Source organism: Bactrocera oleae, chromosome 2 (assembly GCF_042242935.1).
Source record: "Bactrocera oleae isolate idBacOlea1 chromosome 2, idBacOlea1, whole genome shotgun sequence".
Taxonomy (NCBI): Eukaryota; Metazoa; Arthropoda; class Insecta; order Diptera; family Tephritidae; genus Bactrocera; species Bactrocera oleae.
In genome coordinates, this window is record NC_091536.1 from 52,514,001 (window position 1) to 52,540,238 (window position 26,238).

The 26,238-nt window shown below is 35.3% G+C and overlaps 2 protein-coding genes across 2 annotated transcripts in view; one reads left to right on the plus strand and one right to left on the minus strand.

Annotated features, from left to right (window-relative positions):
* The window catches only part of cwo (transcription factor cwo), a 36,206-nt gene extending 29,505 nt beyond the window's left edge, over positions 1–6,701 (plus strand). Inside the window, exons 2-4 of the mRNA XM_036370368.2 lie at positions 3,254–3,377; positions 4,371–4,692; positions 4,761–6,701. Coding sequence (XP_036226261.1) covers positions 3,254–3,377; positions 4,371–4,692; positions 4,761–6,208 — 1,894 coding nt within the window. The 3' untranslated portion in view covers positions 6,209–6,701. The remainder of the gene's footprint in view (positions 1–3,253; positions 3,378–4,370; positions 4,693–4,760) is intronic.
* A 14,478-nt stretch (positions 6,702–21,179) lies between these two features.
* Positions 21,180–25,478, minus strand: LOC106623698 (dnaJ homolog dnj-5). The gene is made up of 6 exons (XM_014243296.3): positions 22,887–25,478; positions 22,679–22,832; positions 22,493–22,617; positions 22,327–22,429; positions 21,971–22,263; positions 21,180–21,910 (listed from the first exon to the last, which is right to left on the minus strand). Exons 1-6 carry the CDS (start codon positions 25,205–25,207, stop codon positions 21,805–21,807), a joined length of 3,102 nt encoding a protein of 1,033 aa, XP_014098771.1. The 5' UTR covers positions 25,208–25,478; the 3' UTR covers positions 21,180–21,804.
* Between the last annotated feature and the right edge of the window lie 760 nt (positions 25,479–26,238).

Below are 26,238 nucleotides of genomic sequence, written 5' to 3' on the forward strand. Positions count from 1 at the left end.
GTAAGACGGTTGGTTTTGCAGATGGGTGTAATCGGACCACTGCCACGACAACAAAACGCCATTAATCAAAAACAAATAAATTGCCATAACTAATCTCCACAACGAGATACAAGACTCCTATTTGGTATACAGGATCACATTAGGGAGGGGCATCAGCAGTTAAAGTTTGCAGTTTTTTAAGTGGGCGTGGTCACGCCCCCTGATAGGTTTAATGTGCATATGTCCTATACCACTTAAGATATAACAACAAAATTCACTGGGAACAAATGTTTTTAGCACCTCTATCGACGGTGTGAAAATGGGTGAAATCGGGTGTCAATCCCGCCCACTCTTCATATAACGGTACTGTTAAAAACTACTAAAAGCGCGATAAATCAAGCACGTAACAAGCCAGAGACATTAAATTTTATCTCTGGGATGGTATGAGATAACTTTATAGGAACCGCGTTCAAAATTAGACAGTGGGCGTGGCACCGCCCACTTTTAGGTGAAAACCCATATATTGGGATCTGCTTAACCGATTTCAACCAAATTCGGTACATAACATTCTTTTCATATTTCTATGAAATCGGATTACAACCACGCCTGTTCCCCATACAAGTATAACACCATTTTAAATTCCATCTGATTCTTTCATTTTCCACTATGTAAATCAAGCAATAATGATTGTATCGGGGTAAAACTTTGCGTGAATAATACGTTTAAAGTATGCTCCCTTGTGACTAAAAATTATCTATATTGAACCAGAATTGTCTAAGCCCCTAGGTACTGAATATGTGGACCCCAGTGACTATATTTGACTTTTTACCGAAAACGTCGGTTAACATAGAACAAGGCGGCAAGAACCATAAATAAATCTAAAACGAGTATACCATTTGACTTTGCGAGAGTATAAAATGTTCGGTTACACCCGGTTCGGTTAGCGCTTCCTTACTTGTTTGACTTGAAATTAATTTCTGGACTAATTCATGTTGCTCAGGTGTGAATTTCTGTCCATACCCCATTTCATTAAAATCAAATTATATATCAGCATAATATGTCAACAAGTAAATAAAAAATAAAGTTGAAGGTGTTTTTGCATCACCTAATTGGCAATGAACGACTAATTTTTCATTATACGCTGATTTAAAATGAGCGCTCCTATTATTTTGAGAAGCCAAAAACAACACCTAGGTATGTGCGAAATTCGGGAATTGTCTCGAACAGAAATCATGATTTGCACTCATATTTGAATAAATTACATGAAAAATAACACAAAAAAACAAAAATTTGAAGTATTTATGCCACAGCACTCCTAATATTTTGACTACTAATTTTCGCTTGACCATGAGTGATACATCGTCTGCACAATCATCCGACAGCTGCGATCCTCAAGTTTTTTCAGCTGGTGGTTAAAAACCATGATTTATAGAAGAGAGAAATGAACTTCACCTTGTGGCGTGACTTTATTGATATTTCGCCGAGCGCGTGCGTCAAAATTAGGTGTTTGAGGTTCGAAGCAATTCCAAAACTGTCCAGAACTATTATGACAAGACATCCGACTATTCCAACAATACCTTGTTGAACACTCACTCAATAGCTAGGAAGGTGCTAACTGCGAATTCTCTTAACCTGATGGCTTCCATTAAATTTAGACTGGAGTTGAAAGCCGTGAAGGCCGTCGGTCAATTAGCGTTACCCAACATTAACACGTAGGCGACCTGCACTACATCGCAAAGTGTACTAGAAAACATGTTTCCACACAATTTTATGAAGAAAACTCGTCTTGGCTGTGTAATTCAATACTTCCGACGTATTTATTTAGTGAGTTATCGCACTTCTAGTATGTTTCAGTATTACTATGTATATATTATATGGGAGAGGGCACCACTCCCATCAACTGATTTACACAGTGTGTGATGAGGAACTGGAATCTTGTCCTTAGCAAGTTTGGTTGTTATGCTTTAACGCATTGTGATATATGTGCATTCAACTTGGCTCCGAACGGACAGACGGACAGAGAGTAACCTGGAATTCTACCTGTCTCGTCATCCTGATATAAGTATACAATTTTATATCTATCTCGATTTTAGGTGTTACAAACAATCGCTAGGTAAACAAAACTTTTATAATCCGTGCAACATGTTGCGACTGCTGTCTAAAAAAAAAGGAATCACGAAATAGGGTTAAATTTTAACTTAGGTAGAAGGTAATTTTATTTTTTAATTTTACGTTATCGACGAAGGTTTGGGGTAGCCAAAACGTACTGATCCATTGAACCACTAATAGGATATGGCGGATCCAAACATAAAACGGAAAAACATTCACAGATGAGAACATGGCCCCTACATTTGAGTGTATTCAGATTACACGATTTCTGAAGGCTTTAATTTTGCGGATGTCAAACGTTGCTTATGTGCATTCAAGCGTCGAATGACAATTTTTTAATAGATTTGTAACTCAAGTTATTTTTACATAGTATGGGTCACTCATAAACGAAAAATTTTCCACCTTTCTTACAATCGCATGATCAGTTTTTTAATCGATTTTATTACGTATGATTAATCAAGTAATGTTTACCTGTGCGAATGGTAGTTCAAGAAAAGACCGTTTGGACATCGGCCATACATAGAAATAATCCATAAGTAAAAACTGAAATTTCTCATCGAAGTTAGGTTAGTACAGCAATACATACATATATAAACTTTCAATAAGATAGTATGGCCCCTGTTAAAAGTACATTTTTATTGACAACCGGATTAAAATGATCGACACGTTTTTCACGATTTATTTTTTTGTATAAAATAATTTAAAGTTCATAACATATGGTATATGGGTACTTGAATTTTAATTGACAATAAGTATAAAATTAACTATCTTAAGAACAAAATAGTAATAAGTTTATTTAATTTATTAAAAACTATGCTTATAAGAAATTTTTAAAATTAAAGTGAAGATAAATAAAGTTCCTTTACAATGCAAAGCAGTTAAATTATTATTAAATAAGAACAAAATAGGATATAAGCATAATATGATATACAATGTACATATATATTAGTGGTATTTATAGTTTAACGATTATTTTTAAATAGCATCGGCTTCTAAGTTGTAGACATTTTATATTGTAAAATTAAATATACATGCATATTTATTTATTTATCTTTTTTGAAACAATTCTTTTTGAATAAAGTGTAAAAATTTAGTCTCAAATTTTATTATTTACATTTTACTCACCTTTATTCTTCCTCCTTTTTTGCATACGAACAAATTATAGCGAAGCGGCAGTATCCAGTTTTCCTTATTGCACAGAATCTAGCTTAAATTTTTCCACATCAGCTACAGCATACAGCGAGGATGATGCAGAATATGCCACCGGAAGACGTAATAAAACTTCGAGGGTAAATATTTTCCTTATTTTTCTTTTGTAAAAAATGTAGCATTCAACACAAGTGATGAGCGCAAATGAAATACTCATACCATTCAAAATCAATTGGAATTATATAATACCAACCCGGAAAGATGAAATTTATATATGTATATTCGTACCTTCCTACATACTACAAGTACACACGTGTTACGTAATGTTAGGCTCATTGTTCGCATAGTTGTTCTAAAATATAATGTGGCGAGGGATCTCAGAGCTATTTGCTACAGGGCATGGTCCAATATAAAGACAGGAAGTAATGAAGAAGGTGAATGTTAGAAAGAAATTTACTGTGAAACCTCTTCACTCAGTAGTTCAGCAGCGGCCGCGCACATACTCGTACAGAATCATAACAAAAAAACCAAAACAAAAACAGGAAACAAATACACATATAAATATGTATGCATATGTACACATTAATCGAATATTTATAAGAAAATGAACTGGACACGACCGCTTTTGACTCCAAATGCTCTTCATGCTCAACATACACTGACTAGTTTAACAAAATAAATTAGATTAAGTAGTAATATGCATTTGTATGTATCGAAATTCATCTCATAATTCACTAACGGTTTAAATAAAATTCAACATATGTACATATACCTGGTTACATTCGTTCACGCACACATCTAAACACAAAACACGTAAACAAACATAAATACATACATACATATGTATACATTGAAGAATAAATACTTATGTGTATGAGGATTTATCAAATTGGTAGCTTAAGAAATTTTTGGAATATTGAAATAAAGTTACATCATATTTTACCATGGTATTCATGGTTCATGGCAATAAAACAATGTTAACACTACTTCTTTTTTTTCTCTTTCAATAGTTTTTATTTTACTTATTCGAATATTCTATTTGATTAGTAATTTTATCGTAAATCTAATAGCATATTTTTGTTTTATTTTCTCTTGATTTCAATCCATATCAATATGCGTTTGCTCATTAACAGCAAGATCCCTTATCTCATCGCATCATTGAGAAGCGAAGACGCGATCGCATGAATTCCTGTCTGGCGGACCTTTCACGACTCATTCCACCTCAGTATCAACGCAAGGGTCGTGGTCGCATCGAGAAAACAGAGATCATCGAAATGGCCATCAGACATTTGAAACATTTACAAAGCGAATGCATCCAAAAGGACAACGAGTACCGCATGGGTTATACGGATTGCATGAAAGAGGCCGCCAAGTTTCTCTACGAGAGCCACATGGAGGAGTTTTGTTACCGTTTGGTGGCACGCCTGCAGGAGCACTGCGTGGAGTTGATGAAAAGTATGTGTAATGATATCTGATTGCTCTACTTTATATATAAATTGTCTGATTTCTATAAATTTCTTTAGATGACTGCTATAAATCACGTAGCTGTCATATACCGGACAATGTGAGTGCATCAAGCGGTAGCCCGCATCAAGCATATCACTCGGCTCCGCCACTCTGTCAATTGCGTGACATGCTGGGTAGTTCGGATATTGAGCAGAGCAATGATCATAACGATGTTAAAGATTTGAGTTTCCGCAATCATTTGAATCAAATGCAACGCAATGCTGCTGCCGCTGTTGCGGTTACCAATAACACTAACAGTAGCATAGTACAAGAGCATAATAGTAGCGGTAGTCAGACCAATGCAGCTAGCAATTCAACCACTGCATCGACGGCAACGTCTTTGAATAACACTATTAACACGACTGTCCATAACAACGGTGTGTTGGTAGTAAGTGGAGGTCCGACTAGCAGTTCGCAACTACGTCCACATCAGGCACCCGTAATAACTTCTACTGGTCCGGCCCTATTGAATCACCACAACGAATCCAGTAATCATGATTTTGAATCATCGCGAGAACCGCTATTACATACTGATACGTCTAATATGCATTCACCCCCACCACGCGATTCATTGCTGCATCACCACGCTCACCTGAGTCATCATCAACATAACTCGGATAGTTTGTTGTCAGCGCGCATGCGCAATTTTTCTGAATCATCACACGATATTGAGCACAACAATAACTATAAGTATAAAAATCATATAAAAGAGCGTTTTAATCACGAGCTGCATGATGAGGAGACATCTAGCGAACATTGTCCAGCACCGCCGCTTCTACAAAGCGAACATTCACATACCCACTCCTTGTCCGAACATTCGAAAGATGGCACCGAGCCCGAAATTGCACCAATTATAGCAAAGAAACGTAAACTGGCAGAAGCAGCAGCTGCAGCGTTGGCGGCAGGCACAAGCGTCAATAGCAATATCGCTTTGGACGACTGTGAGGCACGCCCTCCCACCACCACGACCAGCTTGCTGAGTACGCGCGATGAAAAACCCTTTAGTTTCGCCGACATCAAAACTGAATTGAATTCGCAACCCGGCTTTGGAGGCGCGAAATCACATTTTAGTACCCCCACTAGCACTACTCATGTATCACTGAATTTGCAAACGTCGCGTTCTTTCGCTGTACCGATATTTGCGTTACACGGTCAGGGTACTTACTACATACCACTAAATATTGATTATAGCGTGTTAGTTCCATTTCTTAATGGCGCCGATCTACTAGAAAAGAACTATGCTTCGATGCCGGTAGTGCATCCAATAAATATTAATGTGAACTTTATGCCTACCTCATCGTCGTCATCGATACTCGCTGCAGCTGCTGCAGCGGCCGCTGTAGTGGTAGGAAAACAACAATTGCCTCCTGTTAACGGTACAGTATCCTCGACGGCAGTGGCTGCGACAGCCAATGGGGCAGTTGTGACTAAAGCTAAATTGGAGAGCATCAGTAACGGTTGGTAATCATGGGAATATACTCCAATATCAGTTAAAAACATATTACAATAATTGCAACAACAGTGCGCAGGCGCACGAAAGTATATGGTGCATTGCGTTTTACGCACTCGTCGATTGTCTGCAAGACAAGACCAATCCTCAATCACTACTACAAGGAACAGCACTACCTCAGACATCTGTGAAATAGGATGCAACAGTAAAAGGACTAAACTAAGCGCTAGTCAGGAAAAAGTAGCTAGCTATCGTCCACACACTCAGCTACACATAGTGTGCTGCTATAGCAGTGACTTTTCGAACTGGATAGACTACGGCTACCTGACTGACAGTTAGAGTGTTTACATAATCATAAATTGAATTAATAATTGTAAATACTACCGACTCTAAAATTGAAGCAAGTGAAGAATTTAATGAGGTTTCGTCTTCTCTAAAGAACATAACAGCAACTATTACAAAGAACTATAAAAATGAGCAAACAATAAATTATTTACAAACTTTTAAATACTGAATTTTCTGTTCATGGACTGGGATAGCTGCAAAGCAATGAGTGTGCAATTGAAAGAAAATTTTATTAAGTTATATAGTATAAATGTATGTAAGTTTTTACTTATATATGAATAGGGCAGCCATGTTTTTTAAATTTTAGAACTAAATACAAGTTAGATTTGCTGTGTATTTAATAAAAAAATAAATGCTACTAGTCAAAAGCTACAATGAGAAGGAAAAAGGTGAATGATGTGAAAACTTTGTTATATTGTAAGGGTACAGTTACTCACACAAAATAATAAGTTAATGTTACTTCATTGAGTAATATTTTTAGAAAATTTCGTGTAACATGAACATGTACACACATATTTCTACTCAAACAAAATAGTTTATTAAAATAAGTAAAATTGTAATTTTGCGAAGGAAATTAAGTTAGTACTTAAGTTATGGAATATTTGTTTTTATTTGCCAAGGGAAAATTAATTTATGATAAAATTGTATATTTTTAGAATATCTGTTTGTTATAATAATCTGTATACATGTAATAATTATACATACAATGTATTTTAATGGCTAACGAGTATGAATATTTTGATATAAAATGTAGCTTTAAGAATGTCATTCAACAAATAATTATTGAAGCAGTTTAATTTTTACATCGAATACCATTTTCTTAACTTTGTAACATACCACAAAATAAAAAACTATGTCACTTTTTGTATTTTTTTATTATACTTTCACATCAAGAATAAAAAAGTTTAATTCTAATATTCTTCTGTGAGAGTATTCAATTAATATATAATGAGTTCAGGTTATATGCAGTTGGATTATATCTGATCAGCTCAAAACCGTTGTTTGTACGTCTCTTTATATAAAAATGAGTAAATCATTACAAACAGACCTGGTATAAACTTACGTACATTTGTGAAAGGAGTTTTAAACAACAATGTTTCCACAAAATTGAAAAATAATATTTAAAAATGTCTGCAACGCTTGTCACTTGTATATTCTTTTAGAGACCTAACAAATTTTTTTTGCTTTCGAGGAACACGTAATTTGTGTGAGGAACTCTATTCACAGTTACATCTAAACACTTTATATATAAAATATATGTATAAAACTTTTAAAACCACGAATATTGTTTAGTTGAGAAAAGGTCACGCGAGCTATACTTAGGAATATACATTTGTGTGCATGTACAACACTGTTGTAAAAATACTATATTCGTGAGTGTGTGTTTGTAGCGAGGTATATTTAACTTTTGTTCTTTATTAAATAAGTGTATGTATTTCCAACAGAACTTAAAAGTTAAGTTTATTGTTCACTATATACATGTTTATATGTTATTATATAACAGTATGTTTACACATAGCCACATAATATGTAAATGTATGTCATTATTATTAAGAACAGTAATAGATAATAAATTTACTGAAATAAAAGTTTATATAAATGTTTAAATTGTGAAAATATTCCTGTTTTTATTAAAATGAAAATTGTAACAATATATTGGTAGGTACTAGTAATTAGAAATCGCTTACGAGCTATTTATTTTATTAATTGATAGATACAAAAATATAATTTTCAAGTAAGGAAGGGCTAAGTTGGGGGTATAACCGAACATATTATACTCTTACAACTTGCATGGATCAAACAGGGGAAATACCTTCAGGTGTGGGCACAACTTTATTTTAAAATTGTTGCGAAAGAATTCAGCATTCATTGTTCGCCGAAATTGTGAATGGATTGCAATCAAAGTCCCGAGGTATGGGTTTTCACCAAAACGTGGGAGGTGCTCCGCCCATCGTCAAAATTTGACACCGGCTCATATAAAGCCTCTTCGTATCAGACCGGATCTAAAATTTTATGTCTCTGGCGTATTTTTTTATAGATTTATCGCGCTTTTAGTAGTTTTTAACAAATGAAAATGAATTCACCCATTTTCACATGGTGGGTAGGGATGCCAAAAAGATTTATTCTGAGCGAATTTGGTTATTATAGCATGAATGGTTTAGGAGATATTTACATTAAACTTATTAGAGGACGGGGCCACGTCAACTTTAAATTTTTTTCAGCTATAGGTGCTCTTCTCTAATTCAATTCGTTTTGCTAAATATAAGCCAATTTATTAATTTATTGTGGTGCTTAGTTATGGTATAAGTTTTCGCTTATTAGCGTTGTGTGGGCGTGACAATGGTTCGATAACGCTCATCTACATTACAAACCCTGCTTGGGTGGCAAGGTATATGTATACTAAGTCTCATTAAGATATCTCACTTTTTACTCAACTTATTGCTTGCACGGACGGACGGACAGACAGTCACTCAAAATTCAACGCGCCGCGTCATCCTGACCATTTATGTATATATAACTCCATATCTATCCCGAGCAGTTTTAGTTTATACAAACAACCGTTATGTGAACAAAACTATTGTTAGGAATACACAAATAGCAACAACATAACGTTAATAACAGCTGAATGACAGTATAATATTATGTCCATATTATTAGTGTCGACTAACGCGGAACTATGCAGTACCCTATAGAAAACGGTTTCCTATCAAATACCAAAACTTGCATTACGTATTGCTACAGAAGTCGATAACTGGACCTAGTATCCTGTATTATTACTACCATTACCACCAACTAATATATGCCTAAAATAACTACAGTGCAATAAATTCTACGTTAAGCAATATAGTATATTCGCAAAGAAAAGTACTGAACCCATTTTATTCATATTTAGCTTAAGATATCTTTCAAATTGACTGATAGTTTTTATATAAGGTCAGACGTAGTTACGGAGGTATTCGGTATCTGAGAGCTTAAAAAGTTGTAGTCCGATTTTGACATTTTTGGATGAGAGTTACCACAACTTAAAGGCATGCGTTATTTGTACAAAGGTTTATTCTGATATTTTCACTGTTGGCATGGTTGTAATCCAACTTCGCTCATTTTCTAACCGTACCATAAGGATGTTGGGAGAAAGTTATGTACCGGTTAAAATTAGTGGTGTCATCTCCATTGTCCGATTTAGCAATACCAAACCTTTTCAGAACACCAATTAACACGGGTATTAAGTTTGTCAATAAACTTAAATTTTTCGTCGTGTTATCTTCATTTTGATGCGTACCAAATTAATTCTATTGGTTTTAAGTGTTTGAGGCAACAATTAAAACTGTTGTATATGTTTAACATGTTGTGAGAGTATTAAAACTGGAAAAATAGAAAACCTTAATTTGAAAGAGTGCATTGCGTCTTCTTCCTTTAAATAACAATGCAGGTTTCGCGTTCAATATACCAGGAGCAACGATTTGCTTATTTATGCTAAAATATTTCACATAACATGTTTCCGGATAGTCCAAACTCATTATATACTTATGTACTCGTATATTAGACTCTATTATACTAATACAATATTTCAAGGACCACATTTGTACTTTCGCAACATATTACTACAGAGGATAATAGTGTAACGTATTTACTCGTTAATTCGTCTATTGTTTTCATGTCAAAGAGCTGTATTGAACATAGTGCAATCGCAGGCAAAGATGCCCAGGGGTCTCAGTGTTTCCGTAAGAAGCAAAAGTTCTATATGAATCTGAAAGCGTTCATTCTGACATACCCTTTGTTTTCTTTGTTTCGTTCTTAAAATATAAATTGTCAAGGAAAGCGAGGAAAGTTGTATGCCAATGGGCCATAACTGCTTTGCCTACAAACCATCGTACATATCTTTATGTTTGAACATGAATACATATCGACGCAGATTTGGAGTCTCCAAAAATATTTTAGAATAGACAAATATTTTAAACCGATAAGAGCTACATTGCCACTTTTGTCACTGTGTCTTTTGTGTTTTGCGGGGTTGTCACTTTTCCCTTCTGAAAGGAAAGTTGTTCAATATATGATTTTTAGCGCATGTTCAGGGCGATGTGATCGTGTTTGCTTCTTCAAGTTGTATGAATGAAATTAGATTGTGCATGTTATTTGAGACGATTGTTGTTTTTGTAAAATCATGTTAATAATTTTGTACATAAGGAAAGAAGGGCTCACCTTTAAGTGAAATTCTATACCTTAGGAATTATTTGACCAATTTCAAACAAATTTGGTGCGTGAAGTATATTATGACCCAAACATTCCTATTAAACACTGTGAAAATTGGCGAAAGCAGATGGCAACCGTATCTACTTCGTATATAACACACTTTTAAATTTCATCTGAAACTTGCACGTTACAGTATACAAATCAAACATCAACGAAGTGATCAGAATAAAAACTTGCAAAAATAGTGCCCTCAAGGCATTACATTTTACGCTCAAATATTGTCGAAATCGGCCTATAAATTTTCATAGACCCAGATATATGTAGATCGCAGTGTAAATCGATCAATTTGTGAAATCTAGTATTGAAATTCAGAGAGAATCTTTTTAATTTTCAACGAAATTAAGAGAGAATCTCTTTTTTAAGAATAAATGGGTGAATTCTTCCCGTAGCCACCCTTTTAATTGAACTTACTATAAAAGTTTTCAAACATCGCTTTGACTTTAAACCTGATATATTGTATATATATCGTATCTTAATGAATCATCTAGAGCATTTTTTTCGGCAATGTAATTCCGAGAATTGATAAAATCGGTTCAATATTGTCCGAAACATGAAATTAACAACTGGTTGCGCCCCTAGTGTGAAATTTTGAAACAATATTCTAAAATTTCAAATCTAACTAGTTTTTAAGTTACAGCGACTCAGTTCAATCCGGTCCACCAGTTTATTTTTAAACGCGTTTTTCTCCAAATAAACCTTTTTGGATTTACTGCAGTGATAACTTGAAGACAAATGCATATAATTCTACATACAATCGGAATCGAATATTGGCAGGCCAAAAACAAGCAAAATTTGGGGTAAAATTTAACTTTTTTTAAAAACGCCTTCATTTTATAAATTTTTGGTTTTTTTACGGAGGTTATTATTATTATACGGAGAATATGTCCTAGTTTAACGAGAATTTTTTATTTTTAGGTTTCATCTAGAATCATCTGGAATCACTGCAGCAGTGGAGAACTTTTTGTTTAGCGTCCCGTCGGAGATCTCATATAACTCAAAAAATATTAAAATCTTTTTTCAAAAATTTCACTGCGTTTTCTTGAAGCATGTATAATTATACTCTGAAAATTTCGATACAGTCGTTTTTTTAGGTTCCCACCGAATATAAGAATTTCAAACTTTCGGTTAGCTTTAAGGTGTATACGAGTATATCAATCAACATGTAAGATATATTAGCAATATTGAGTGAACGTATAATATTGGATATACTGTAGTTTAATGCCGAAAATATGTGAAATCGAACGAATAACCTCACTCCCCAGCTCCCACATACTAACATACATATATATATACAGGGCTGTTGTGGAATCCAAGACAGATATGCTTAGTTGTCATAATTGCAAAACAAATTCTGATTTTCAATGGTGTCACAGTATCTGATAGGATTTTCGCCTATTCGAAAATACGCAAAAGCAATATTCGAATCAGCTGTTGACAAACTAACTGCTACTATGACAAAACAAAAAAAAGAATATATTTGGAATTGGATTCTATTAAATTTCTATTAATTCTGATTCCGACAACTATCAGATTCTAATACACCCCTGATAGTGATTTTCGTTATTCTAGCAGACTTTATGCCCAATATGTCAGTCAGTGTGTAAATTATTGTCATAAAATTGCATGGAAACATCTTCTTGAATATACTTAGGTACTGCGAAAAGTTAATGCAATCGATTCACATCTTCCCTCAGTTCCAATATCCCCGATATATTAATTTTCGATTTTCCACCTGACGTCATTCCATTTATATTGGTTAAAATTTATGATTATTAGCGAGCCACTTAATGGGTGTGAGAAAGAGGAACTAGACGCTTAGTCAAAATCGAACAGATTTCCGGGTGGGTTATTGATTAGGGCGACAGAAACGTAAAATGTGATTTCTTTTTTCTTCTGCCGATAGTTCTCCTTCAACTCTATCTGCAATGCCTTTTAAGCGTTCTAGCGCTGTCTCAGTGGACTTTTCGTGATCTTGGTAAACGTGTGCGGCAATCCCAGAACCATCTGGCGCAGAGGGGAACTTATAAACTAACTTCTTTTATCAAGGTTCATCTTGCCGCAATTGTAGGAGTTCTACAGTTCAATATCCTAAATGCGGTTAATCCTGTTGGACGCAAATTGCCAATATTGTCAAGTCTTTTGTCATTTTTTATTATTTTTTGATATTAAGGAGCTCTCCAAGTTCGCCTCCGCGAGGCGCATCCTCAGTAACGCTAAATGGCTTGCGTTCTACATGGCCTTTAGACTCCTACGGACCTTAAAACATGAATAATACTGACAAAAAAAAAAAAAATTAAAAAAGAACGAGGAAAGGGCGAAACCGACCTCAATAGGGCCTAAGCGGCGCGAACGATGGAAAAGTGGGGTTAAAAGAGTCCCAACCTTCCTTCAAGCCGCAGAAGTCGCAAGAGGGAAAATCTTCCCTCGATAAGAAGCCACGGGCCGGCGCCGTACCAATGTAAATCGCTAAACTCACCAGTTCAGTAGAGCTTTGTGTGTACGACCGCCACAGAGTAGCAGCTGCTATTTTCGCTGTTTTTATGAAGGTGGTCAGGGGAAATCTCGGGCCACCGCATAGGTACGACGAACGGGAAGTTGGGTATGGAGCAAGGTTCGAAGCGTTGGCCAAATCGGATCTTTCGATGCGGCCTCATGCTCGTGTCTGGCTTCCAGCCGAACCCTACACTCCGGTAGAAATCGACTCTATCATGGTGAGCACTGTGGTCGGATCGTCAGTTGATGAATCCGTCTTCAGTTCCGATCGCTTATTCGAAGAGGATTCGGTCGGTAATGACGATGGTGCGGAACACGCACTGCTGGATAAGAGTTTGGGGGATAAAGATTCATCAAATTTATCTCCAGCACGCAAAGGCGCCCCCCCTTTTTTATTTTATGAAAACCTTTCTATTTGCAAAAGGGGAAATATCCACACTTTTGTGACTGCAGGGCAGAAGTTGGTGACGTTACGCCTACTTGTACCTTCTGGATGAACGTTACCTTACCTGGGTGCTGGGCTTAGCCGTAAACGCTGAAATTGTATTATTAAAAGGTTATTAATATATTAAGGTGCCTCTCATCATTGCCGGTAGGTGTATTGCTGCGAAGTGCGCTCTAAGACACAGGGAAGCTGAACGAAAAATCAATAACTTAGAATCGACATACAAAAAAAAAAAAACAGATAATGTCATGTTAGTAATGATTGTCTGTGATTTTTAATTTTTTTGCTTAAAATAAAACTCACTTTTAAATCAAAATGTGTATTGTTTGTCGTTTTGTATTTAAAGAAATAATTTAGTTCAGGTTTACTTTAATAAATGATCATTATTTATAATATTAATTTTTTTTCTAAAAAATAATTTTCAAAACTAATGATTATTTATGATTTATAATAAAATGAATCATTATCGGTGAAGAAAATCGTAAAACTTAATGTATAATCATTATTTCGAGATCTCTGATTTATATACCCCTATTACGGTTTATAATTGCAATTTAACTTCAGATCAAATAAGGTCTGTTTTGGCATTACGAACTACCACCAAATCAGTCCCAGTTTCATTGATGTGATGTCCAAGCCCTAAGAAAATGAAGATTTGACAGATAATTAATCCGATGACAATTTTTAAATTAAATAAAAAATTAAAATTTATTCAGAAACTACCTATTCGATTTTAAGAGGAAGATCATTCAAAGAACATTCCTTGAGGTAGTAGGCAAGATGCAGCTAAATAAACAAAAAACTTGGTTCGATGATGAGTGCAAGATGCCAAGTTAGAACAAGTAAGGAAGGGCTAAGTTCGGGTGTAACCGAACGTTTTACTCTGGCAAAGATTAAAGTCGTGGAAATACTTTCAGGTGATGGCGAAACTTTATATTAAACAATTAACGAAGGGCTTACTTCGGGTGTAATCGAACATTTTTTACTCTTGCAACTTGCCAAGATCAAAGTCGGGGAAATACCTTCAGGTGTTGGCAATATTTTATTTTAAAATTGTTGTCATAAACTTAATCGAAGAGGCTAAATTTAATATATTAAGTTGATGTGGAAAACTTAAATTAGGGATATGAGGTTTGGACGAAATTTATGTTTATGAAAACAATGCAGTATCACATAAAATGACAAACATAAACGGTTTAAAGTCAGCTAGAGAGTCGGAAATCATTATATCGGGTGTACTGCGGCTAGTGGAAATATTTTCCCGATTTTATCCTTATTTGGCATTAGCGATATTACAAAAAGTCAAAAACTGACGTCGACATATTAAAAATCTGGGAACGATATCGACTAGATTTGGACGTAAAATTATATACCTTAAATAAACATTGTATGCAAAGTCTTATTTCGATAACGTATTTGGCTAAAGATTTATATAATGTAAAGTGAAGGAATCATATGAAATTTAAAATTGTATATGCGAAGTAAACGTGGTTGTAACCCGATTTCCTTTCATAAGAAAGTCAAAATAATTTTATGTTCTAAATTTGGCTAAAAGCGGTTAAGTAGATTCTGAGATATAGGATTTCACCCAACAATGGGCAGAGTCACAGCCATTGTCTACCGGCTTCCATGGAGCACTTCCGTACCAACCTGGGTGCAAAATTTAATGTCTCTAACGCATTTACTTGTCCAGTTAACCCTCTTTTAGTAGTTTTCAACAGAACAAACTTATACGGGAAGTAGGCGTGGTTATCAATATTTAACCGATTTTCGCAGTAAATAAAGAAGTTTTCGATGCTGATTAAACTTATTAGAGGGCGGGGCCATAACCACTTTTTAAAAATTTTAAGCTCACGGATGGCCCTTTTCACCACGATACCTTGTACCAAATAACGGTTTTGTATTTAAAGTTGAAGTTTAGTTATAGCCCTTTAATAGTTTTTTATTAACGACATTTTGTGGGTGTGGCAATAGAACAATTCAGCCCATCTGTAATATCAACCCTCCTTGGGTACCAAGCGACCCGTGTACTAACTTTCATCAAGATATCATAGTTTTTAGTCAAGTTATCGCTTGCACGAACGGGCGGACTTACAGGCAGAAATTCAACTCTTCTCATCATCCTGGACATTTATAGTATATACATATATAACTCCATACCTATCTCGATTGCGAGAGTAACAAAATAATGATGCACACAGGGCTATGCAAAATCGTAAAATAAGAGCATCTACCGATCTCTACAGAGAACTAAGAAAGCTTGAAAACACATTTATAGAGATAAAAAGAGAGAAAGTAAAGAGAAAGAGCGCTGGAATTACGATGCTGGAAGGGCTAAGTTCGGGTGTAACCGAACATTTTATACTCTTGCAACTTGCAAGGATCCGGTGTTGGGAAAGCTTCACAGTAAATGTTGTGAAATAATTTAATATTCATTATTCGACGAAATCGTGAATGGATTTCAATCAAATTTGTATCTTATTAACTTACATTCATTAAAATACCTCACATACCATCACCAATATGTAAGGAGTAAAGTCAATTAGATGTTTGAATATTTTGATATTAGATACTTGTATATAGGGGCTAGCGCAAGTTTTCACTAAATTTTATCCATTTTATGCAAAAAGATACATTTTTATTAGAGAAACACGCCTTTTCAATTCCAATAACATAACTCACATATTGACCGATTTATGAGGTAAAAGCCAGACGGAAATTCGAAAATTTGTCTATTAGGTATATGGGGACTAAGGGAATTATTGATCCGATTCCTTCCATTTTCGACATGCAAGCACACTATTATCAGCAAAGGGGTTATTCCGAATTTCTATAATATATGACGAAGATTGACCGATATTTTGAATAAAAATTTCGTAATAGAAACTGGGGTCCACATATTCGGTACCTAGTTTTGATTCGATTTGGAAAATTTTTGGTCACGGGATGGCACTATTTGTGCAAAGTTTTATCCCGTTATATTCATTGCTTTTGGACAATGAAAGAATAAAATGAAATTTAAAATTGTGTTATATGGGAAGTCGGCTTGGTTGTAGTCTGATTTGGCATTCTGTAACTTAGGAATGCCAGTATAATGTTACTTGCCGAATTTGAAATCGGTTAAGCAGGTCTCGAGATATGGGTTTTCACCAAAATGTGGGCCGTGCCACGCCTCTGACGCATTTATTATAGATTTATAGCACTTTTAATATATATTAACAAAATCGTTGCGTAGGGAGTTCTCACCCATTTTCAGACTGTCGGTAGGGGTGCTAAAAAGTTTTTTTGTGAATTTAGTTGTTATAGCTTTAGCGGTTTAGGAGATATGTACATTAAATCTTAACTACTCTTAGAGGGCGGGTTTACGCCCACTTTATCAAAATGTTTTAAACTGCAGATGCCCCTCTCTAATGCCATTCCTTATACCAAATAACAGTCTTATATCTTATTGTGGGGCTTAGTTATGACAATTTATTGGTTTTCGATTAATAGCGTTCTTTGGGCGTCCATTCTCAATACCAACCTTCTTATGTACCAAGTTTCATCAAGATATATTTTTGGACGGACGGAGGGACAGACAGTCACTCGGATTTCAACTCGTCTAGTCATCCTGATCATTTATATATGCACAATCCTATATCTAACTCGATTAGTTTTAGGTGATGCAAACAACCGTTAGGTGAACAAAACTATTATACTCCGTATATACATACATATTGTAAGGGTAAAAATGTATAATAATTAAAGAGCAATAATTTTTTGAAGATCAAGTTTACTAAGTAACATTCAGTTTGAAACGGACATTTTATAGTCTCACAATTAGCGCGGTCCACAAACAGGGAAATACAATATTTTCAGGTGTTGGCAAAACATTGTATTAAAAAATTTTCGCAAAACTTCAACATTCATCATTCGTCAATAAATTGCAATCATATTTGGCATCTCGTTAATTCTCAAACTCACTGAGTTTCGTTTCTTTTTCGAAATATTTATATATTTAGATATACAAGGTGCGTTCCAAAGTAAACAGGACTTTAAAAAAAAAGACAGAACAAATGGTTTTATCGGCAAAATCAATTAATTTTATTCAAAATAGTCTCCTTCTGCTTTAATACAGCTTTTTGCACGATCCAAAAGCATGTCGAACGAGTGTTTTAGCTCGTTGCCCGGTATGGCCGCCAGTATGCCGGTGCAAGCCTTTTGAATGGCCTCCACGTCTGCATAACGCTTTCCTTTCATCGGCAAATGCATTTTTCCGAAAAGGTAGAAGTCGCACGGTGCCATATCAGGTGAATACGGGGAGTGGTTGATTGTTAAAATGTGATTTTTGGTCAAATAATCGGCCACAAGCGTCGATCGATGAGACGGCGCATTATCGTGCAACAAATGCCAACTTCCATCTTCGCGATATTCGGGCCGAACACGTCGAATATGGCGCACCAAACGCTTCAAAACTCCAATGTAGAATACCGCATTAACGTTTTGGTCGGGTGGAACAAACTCTTTGTGGACAATACTCTTGGATTCAAAAAAATAAATCAGCATTGCCTTCACTTTTGACTTCTCCAGGCGCGGTTTTTTGGGTTTCGGCTCATTTCTCATTTATGTCCTACCACTTTGAAAACGTTCAAACCACTCGTGCACTCCGCTACGGGTTAGGCAATCATCGCCATAAACTTGTTTCATCAATTGAAACGTTTCGGTAAAAGTTTTACCAATTTTAAAACAAAATTTAATGTTAGCTCCTTGTTCGAAGCTCATTTTCGCACCGATGACAAAAACATACTGACACTTAAAACACAATCACTTCACTTTCAATAGATGAAATGTCATGAAATTTTTACTGGAAGTCGATAAAGGATAGCAGATTCTAACGACATATAGATAGCGCCACTAGAGTTTACTTTGTTACTTTTTTACTGTTTACTTTGGAACGCACCTTGTATTATGTGATAAGATTTACAGAAAAGTGAAAAATAAGTCAACCAGTGAATCGGAGATCAATATATTAGGGATATGATGCTTATACCATGATCTAGACCAATTTTCTTTAATACTCAGCTTTAAGCCTAATTTGGTTTTAATGAATTTAACTTACATATTGATCGACATATTTGGTAGAAAGTCTGCTAGAATAAGAAAAACCCATATACATATATATGTAGTATATGAGAGCTGGGGTTCGTTGACCAATTTCACATATTTTGGGCATTAAACTATAATACAATATATTCGATATTTACGTTAAGTTAAACTTGCTACAAGAGAATATTATTATCATATTATTATTATAGATGAACTATTTGTGTAAAGTTTCATTCCAATAACTTCATTGGTGCTTGATACAATATGTTAAAGTGAAAAATAATATTGATTTTAAATTTTTTCTGTATGGGTTAAGAATTTTTATATTGTAACATAATAATGTCGGGATGATGTTATGCCCAAAATTTGTTGAAATTGGTCAAGTAGCTCCTGAGATATAGGATTTAACCTAAAGGTGAGCGCTGCCACGCACAATGTTGATAACGACTCCAATGAAGTCGTTCTGTCTCTCATGCATTTATTTATTGCGTTATTTCGATTTTAGTAGTTTTCAACATACCCGTTATGTGGGAAGTAGGAGTAATTACTATCTGATTTCACACTGTAGAAGAGGAAATAGCTTTAGAGGTTTGTAAGATATGCACATTAAACTTATTTGAATACGGGGTGAATTCCATTTTTTTTTTAATTTTCAGCCCACAGATGCCCCTCTCCAATGCAAACCCTTGTGCAAATTACAGTTTTATATCTTTGTTTGCAGCTTAGTTATAGAACTTTATAGGTTTTCGATAAACAGCATTTTGTAGGCGTGACAATAGTCTGATTTCGTCCATCTGCAATGCAAACATTCTTCTGGAGCAAAGAAACATGTGCATCAATTTTATCAAGATATTTAAATTTTTACCTAAATTATCGCTTGCACGGACGGACAGTCACCTTGAATCTTGCCCTTCTCGTCATCCTGATAACTTTAGCACTAGAAGCCCTACTTGACCTCTCAACGAAGTTATAGAGCTTTCGCAAAAGAAAACCCTATTAACAATAATGAAGGATGGGATTGGAAAAGAAAAGATCGTTACATTCAAAAATGCAGCTGAAATAAGGGAAACAATTCTCCTATCCAACTTTCACAGAGACGAAATACCAAAGACCATAAATTGTAACTTAAAATTCAGCATAGCTCTAGGAGAAAACGGATCGTGGAATCAATCGCAAATAAAGGAAGAGATAAAGCTACATTCACAGGTATGGTACACAGATGTATAAAAAAACACCAGAAGGAGCAGACACGGGGATTACGGGTCCCAGAACAATGAGAGCAATCCCCATGGTGCAGTAGAACACCAATTAACCAGCCCATAGTAATCTGCAGCGACAACCAAGCAGCTTTGAAAGCAACATCATAATGCATAGATGCAGATCGCAGATGGTATGGGAATGTGTCAATAAATTAAATGCAGTGGGCGAACGGAACAAAGTTTGGCTACTGTGGATTCCGGAACTAACAGGTATTGAAGGAAACGAAATAGCAGAGAAGATTTAAACATATCATATTATTTAGCAAGAATAATTTAAAAATACTGATTGGATTTCTTACAGGACAATGCCGACTGCGCAAATATCTGCACAGGATAGGAATGAGCTCTGAAGAAACGTGTTGCTCCTGTGAGCTAAAGCCTGAGGCGCCGGCGCATATATTATTGGAATGTGATGCGGTGGTCAGAAGAAGGCTCGCGAATTTAGGACTTATGCAGCCGAAGCAAAATCATATGAAAACCATCAACCTCCAAGCGCTAGATTTTATAAGAGCTTTGTAACTAGATGAAGCAATATGAAAAGAGTTAGAGTGCACAATAGACCTCCCAAATCTATCTATCTATCTGTCTATATAACTCCATATCTATATCGATAAGTATTAGGTGATAAAAACCACGCTTAGGTGAAGAAACTATTATATTCTGTCGCAGGGTGTTGCGAGAGAGAATTAAAGCATACATTTTTTTCTTTTTAAATACTATTCAATGTATTCAAACTCCAAAATTCACAAAAAAGGTAGACATCTGCTCAATATCAGTTTCCTGTTTTTCACAATAATAATAAAGGTTGATAGTAATCGATAAAATACACAAAATGGCGACAAACGCCTGAACTGCGTGCAGTATGCGTCGATATCTACTGCTAATGTACATGTTGTATTCTGCTGGCAGCTATATTCGTCCTATTATATATACGTGATGAGGATGGAAAAAAAACACACAGTTCAAACAAAATCAAAATAATATTTCAACCAGAAATCGTTGGTGCGCAACCCACAATCTAAGATAAAGCCATTTCATATATACAAAACCATATAAACCATTCATATAACCTTATCCATATTTAATAATTCGAAAAAAAAATATCTCATGCATGGTCACAACTGCGCATTTATAGCATGTTGCTCATTTAGTTTATTTCATTTTTAAAATATTTATACATCAAATGCACCTAAATCCAATTCATATACATACATACATCGCAGTCATGAGTGTTTCGAGGATGTATGTGTGAAATTTGTTATATGCCTGAATTTTTTTGCGAGATTTACTTTTACGTTGTAATAATTTTGATATTTTTTTGTTTTGTTTTTGCTTCTTTTGTAGAAGATACTAGTTAATATTTTGTAGAAATCGTTAAAATGAGACCTGCACATTGAATATTTAATTTATATCCTTTGCAATAGTGTCGTTATCGAAACCAAAAAAATATATATATAGAATATAGACAACTCAAGGATAATAGGTTATAACAACTAAATGAAAATACATATACGTTTATATATAGGCATTGGCGCATACATTTGTACGGCTCTTGTTAATATGTACACAAGTATGCAAGTAACAAAGATAAATTTAAATCATTCTGCGGTCATATAATGCAATAATGCATATTTATACACATTAAATGAAATAATAAAAAGTTGTACGTTTGTGGAGAGAAATATTAAGAGATTAATATAGGAAAGTTTACAACCAATCCACACAATGTTGAATCAATTGCGACGTGTACGTCGACGTGATGCGTTCGAGTAAGCCGATGCCGAATTTGGATGTTGGCCGCCATACAAGTTATCGAGAAACTCGTGTAATGATGCCTCACTACAATTTCAATCGTAAATATAATATATGAAACCATATAATTGATGTACTCCGTATTACCTTGTTGGAATATTACGCTTGAATTTTCCACTGCCATTGCGATCATTATGCGTTCCCGGCTGTTGAGAATACGGTTGCTGCGGATTTTGGTGGTTCGGCGAATTAGTGTTTGGTTGCTGCTGTTGTGCACCGCGTACAATGCGGTATTGCACCATATGAGAATTGGGTTCCAAATGCGAAAGAGCTCCTTTTTGACAGTTCGCCCATTCAGTAATATCGTAGACTTTGCCTTCCATGAGAGCTAGGTATCTCCAACGTAGTCCCAACAGGCTGGTTTCTGCCCAAATATCTCCCTAATTTGTATATACAATAAAAAATGTTATTGGGACAAACAAATTTGTTTTAGAAATATTAACTTCTCTGGCTGAATGTCGAATTTTGCAGGAAGCGCATTCTCTAGCAGCGTAATGTGGCCGGTCCGTTATTCGACGGGGATGTCTTAAGCCACAAGTACTACACCTGAAAATATGTATTTTTTTGTTTTTATAAAATTATAATACTACTTTTGTTAACACCTTGCACCTTATCGTATTGGCAGCTTCGGTTATTTTTGTTTGTAATTGTGATAATAAATCGTGCAGCTCAGTCCAAGCTTTTTCAGCGTGTAAAGCTTCAGCTAGACTCTGGTCATAGGCAAGACGCTTTTCCTAAAGTACAGATCATTAGCTCAATTAAATTATTTATGCACTAATCTCATAGATAACGTACCGGTTCTCCAATTAATTCAAATGCTCTTTGGAGCACTTTAAAAGCTTCTTCTGCGCCGGCTTGTTTATTTTTATCCGGATGTACTAAAACAGCAATTTTCTTATAGTGCTTACGTATTTGTTCCTGTGAACAATCGGGCGGCACTCCCAGAATGCTAACAGTTCAAACATACAAATTTAATGTACTACTAATTTTACTTAAATCTTACCTATATGCATCTTTTCCTTTACAATTAAGTAGAGAATACATGGCCTCCTCACCTGTCTGTGGCAGTCGACCACTTTTCATACTTTCCGTTGTCATTTCAGGCGGTTTCTTTTGACAGAAACTTCGCCAGAAGGCCCATTGCGAATTCTTTTGAAATCGTGCATCAAATCGTCTCCAATAACTTTTCAGCCAAATACTCGGTTTATTAGAGTTCTGTTTGAAATCTTTTCGTAACTGTTGAGCATACAAAAAGCCACATTCGCCGGCATGCAGCAAACGATCATATGCCACACTACAGCCGAGCACCACAATGTCATATATCAAATAGAACAACCAAGTCAATATCTTTATAGTATATTCCAGCCATGCACAAAGAAATTTTTTCGCTAATTCATAGTTTCTATTCGTTGACACCGCCGAAGCGTTGCTATGCAAGGAGTTAGTGTTTCGGCTGCGTTTTGACGAATATGAATAGGAGGAATTAGAGTTAGCATTACCATAACGTGTGCGTGATTGATTTGCGGTGAAGGGCGATGTGTTAGAATTGTTGTAGAATGAAGATTTGTTTGATTTCCTTACATTCGCAGTAGATGAATTAGAGTTATTTGATCCGGTAACGAAACCATTATTATTTGACCTAGAAGCACGATCTCCACCTTCATTGTTGTTTGCCGTAACATTGTAATAAACATTGAAGTCTTTGTCACCATTAAAGGAATTCGATTTTAGATTCTTATTACTATTTATCTCCATTTTATTGATTTCCATTTCGTTGCGTCGATGATTTGGGCGCTTTTTGTTATTTATGTTGTTGCTGCTTTTATTAAAACCATTAGGAGTTGTGCTTGTTTCTGAGATGTTTATCCTCTGGTTCCCCTTTTGTCCAACCTTGCTTTGATTATTATTATTGCTACTGATATTGTTCGATATCGAATTGGCGCTTACAGTAATGCTGCTTTGATTTACCCGCTTAGTGTTTTTAGATACATTACCATTTTGAAATTGCTGTACATTTTCTTTGTTTTCATGCGTAGGAGATTTTTTAATTGAGCGCCCTCCTGCTTCATCTTCAAAACTTATTTGCCTTCGAGTTAACCCCACGTTATCCATACTGATCTTCATATCTCCACCTTTCCGTTCGAAAGTCATCGGTTTTCCGCTTTTCCCGGCTTGTGTTTGCCTATAATTGTGGTGTAACTGTATTGTATCAGATTTCTGGGTATTTACTTTGCTTAGAACATCTGAATAGGACATTCGCATCGGTTTTACTTCGGCAACAATTCGCTTCTTCACCTCAGTAGCATTTAGGTTAGTTGGTGACATTGAAACGGATTTAGTTGATGTCGGTGTGAGAGCTTCTTTGGAATTGTATAGGTTTTCATTATCCAAAGTGTCTGTCGGCGGCTCTGGAACAACTGTCGATACTGGCGTTGATTGCGGTTGAATAGCGGTTGAAGAAATTGAAAATTGTATTGACGCTTCAACTACATCAGAATCGTTGGACATAATTTGATCACTCGCAACACTTGTTATTTCTGGTTCTATGGCAGTGCTACATGTCTCTGAATTCAATACATTTTGTGATTGCATTGGAAGTTGTTGAATGGGTGCACCAGTTACTTTCGGTGACCAATTATGTACAAGGTTGTTAATTATCATATTCGTAGATGCCGTATTAACACCTTGCTGACAAATTGGTTCCTCGTGATTATTCACCATAAAAATTGGTGTGTGTTGCGTAACTTGAAATGTTCCAGCTTTAAAATCGGTTTGATTCAGAGTGGGCTGGTTGTCTGGTGTAGGCATTAAGGTATTGCTTGAAAAAAGCTCATAGCTATTAAAGTATTGGGGAGTTGGGGGCTGCGCTTGCGGTTGATGTATATGGAACGCTGGTTGAGGCAGTTGATATTGCGAAGGCTGAGACTGCTGTTGATATTGCGAATGCGCAGCACGCTGTGGCAACTTTCCGTGATATAAAGCATTGGCTTCGTTGGTTAACGCTGCATTAGCTGCATTTTCTTGGCAGTGATACACTTTTAAGAAGTTTCCATGACCAACTGGAAGCACTGAATAAGTTTCCGGTTGCCCAGGTTGTGAAGAATACAAATTATAATAATATTCATTATAGTGTTGTAATTGATGCTGCTGTTGCTGCGATTGTGAGGGAGGTGATATATATGGGGGTCCCATTAAAAGTGTTTGTGGTGGAGCTACTGCTTGGTTCATACGTTGTGCTAACAATTGCGACGTCACCTCCACACCAACATTAGTTGCCACAGAACAGTATGCCTCCTCGTTATAGGATCCGTCGTGTGTAGACATTTCAGACTTCACAAAATATTGTACACCGCTTATTTGATGATTTTGCGTGCATTTAAAAACACTTCTATTTGTTGCACAATATTACGAGTTTAGGTATATGTGTAAATTATTTTTCCAAAGTCACAATTACTACGGAAAAATTTGTATACACAGAATAGAACGGTTTTATATACATATATTATACTACGACAAAGTTTTATTGTTGTACCAACTGAAACTTCTTAACTTTTTACCAATTGGAATTGATATATCCACGGACTGTCATATAGAGTAAGGAAAATGTCAAAAGTAAGTTGTAAGTAAACATAGCTGTGGTTTCAAGCAGAGAACGTATATCAGAGAACGTATATCATGATAATTATGTCCTCTTGATTTTCACTAGAATTTCCGTCCTCTGGATTTGTTAACGCTATAAGAGATATGATATGAGTTCTCAAAAAAATATTTGTAAGTGCGTTTAGCAATATAAAGATAATATATGAACTAAACATTGTAAATAAAATTATATAAATTAAATTTGTATTGATTGAAATTTTATCCGCGACATCTGAAGGCTAAAATACTATATTCAAATATCGTAGAAACGTGGTGTAGAAAAATATAACGTAAAAATCATTTTATAATTATCTGATTGTAACGAAGAAGGGACAATATGCATTTTACGTTCTTGTTGGTAACAAAAATTTATCAGATGGAATCAAAAGGATATAAAGACTACCTTTGTGATATGTTCGTAACGAGGTTTTATATTCCAAAAGAAATAAACTAGATGTACTAAAATTGTTGTAATTGTTTTTTGCGTAGTCCTACATTGCTTGTTATTTTTATAGACAAGATAGTATCGAATGATTTAAACATTTTTCAAGTTTTCTTTCTTAAAAAATTTTTCAGCAGACTGAATGTAGACCTTTTCTATTATTATACATTATTAAATTTTCTCGTATATGGACACACAGTCACACAGATAAAATTAAGTACCCAACAACACTTACTTTATCTGCCAAAAATAAAGTTTATTTAAAAAAATATAC

Coding starts and splice junctions, on each gene's coding strand:
- LOC106623698 (XM_014243296.3), bottom strand. CDS start 25,207: ATGTCTACACACGACGGATCCTATAACGAGGAGGCATACTGTTCTGTG. Junction 22,833..22,886: donor AAAGGAAAAGATGCATATAG/GTAAGATTTAAG, acceptor TTGAACTGTTAG/CATTCTGGGAGTGCCGCCCG. Junction 21,911..21,970: donor AAGCGTAATATTCCAACAAG/GTAATACGGAGT, acceptor TTGAAATTGTAG/TGAGGCATCATTACACGAGT.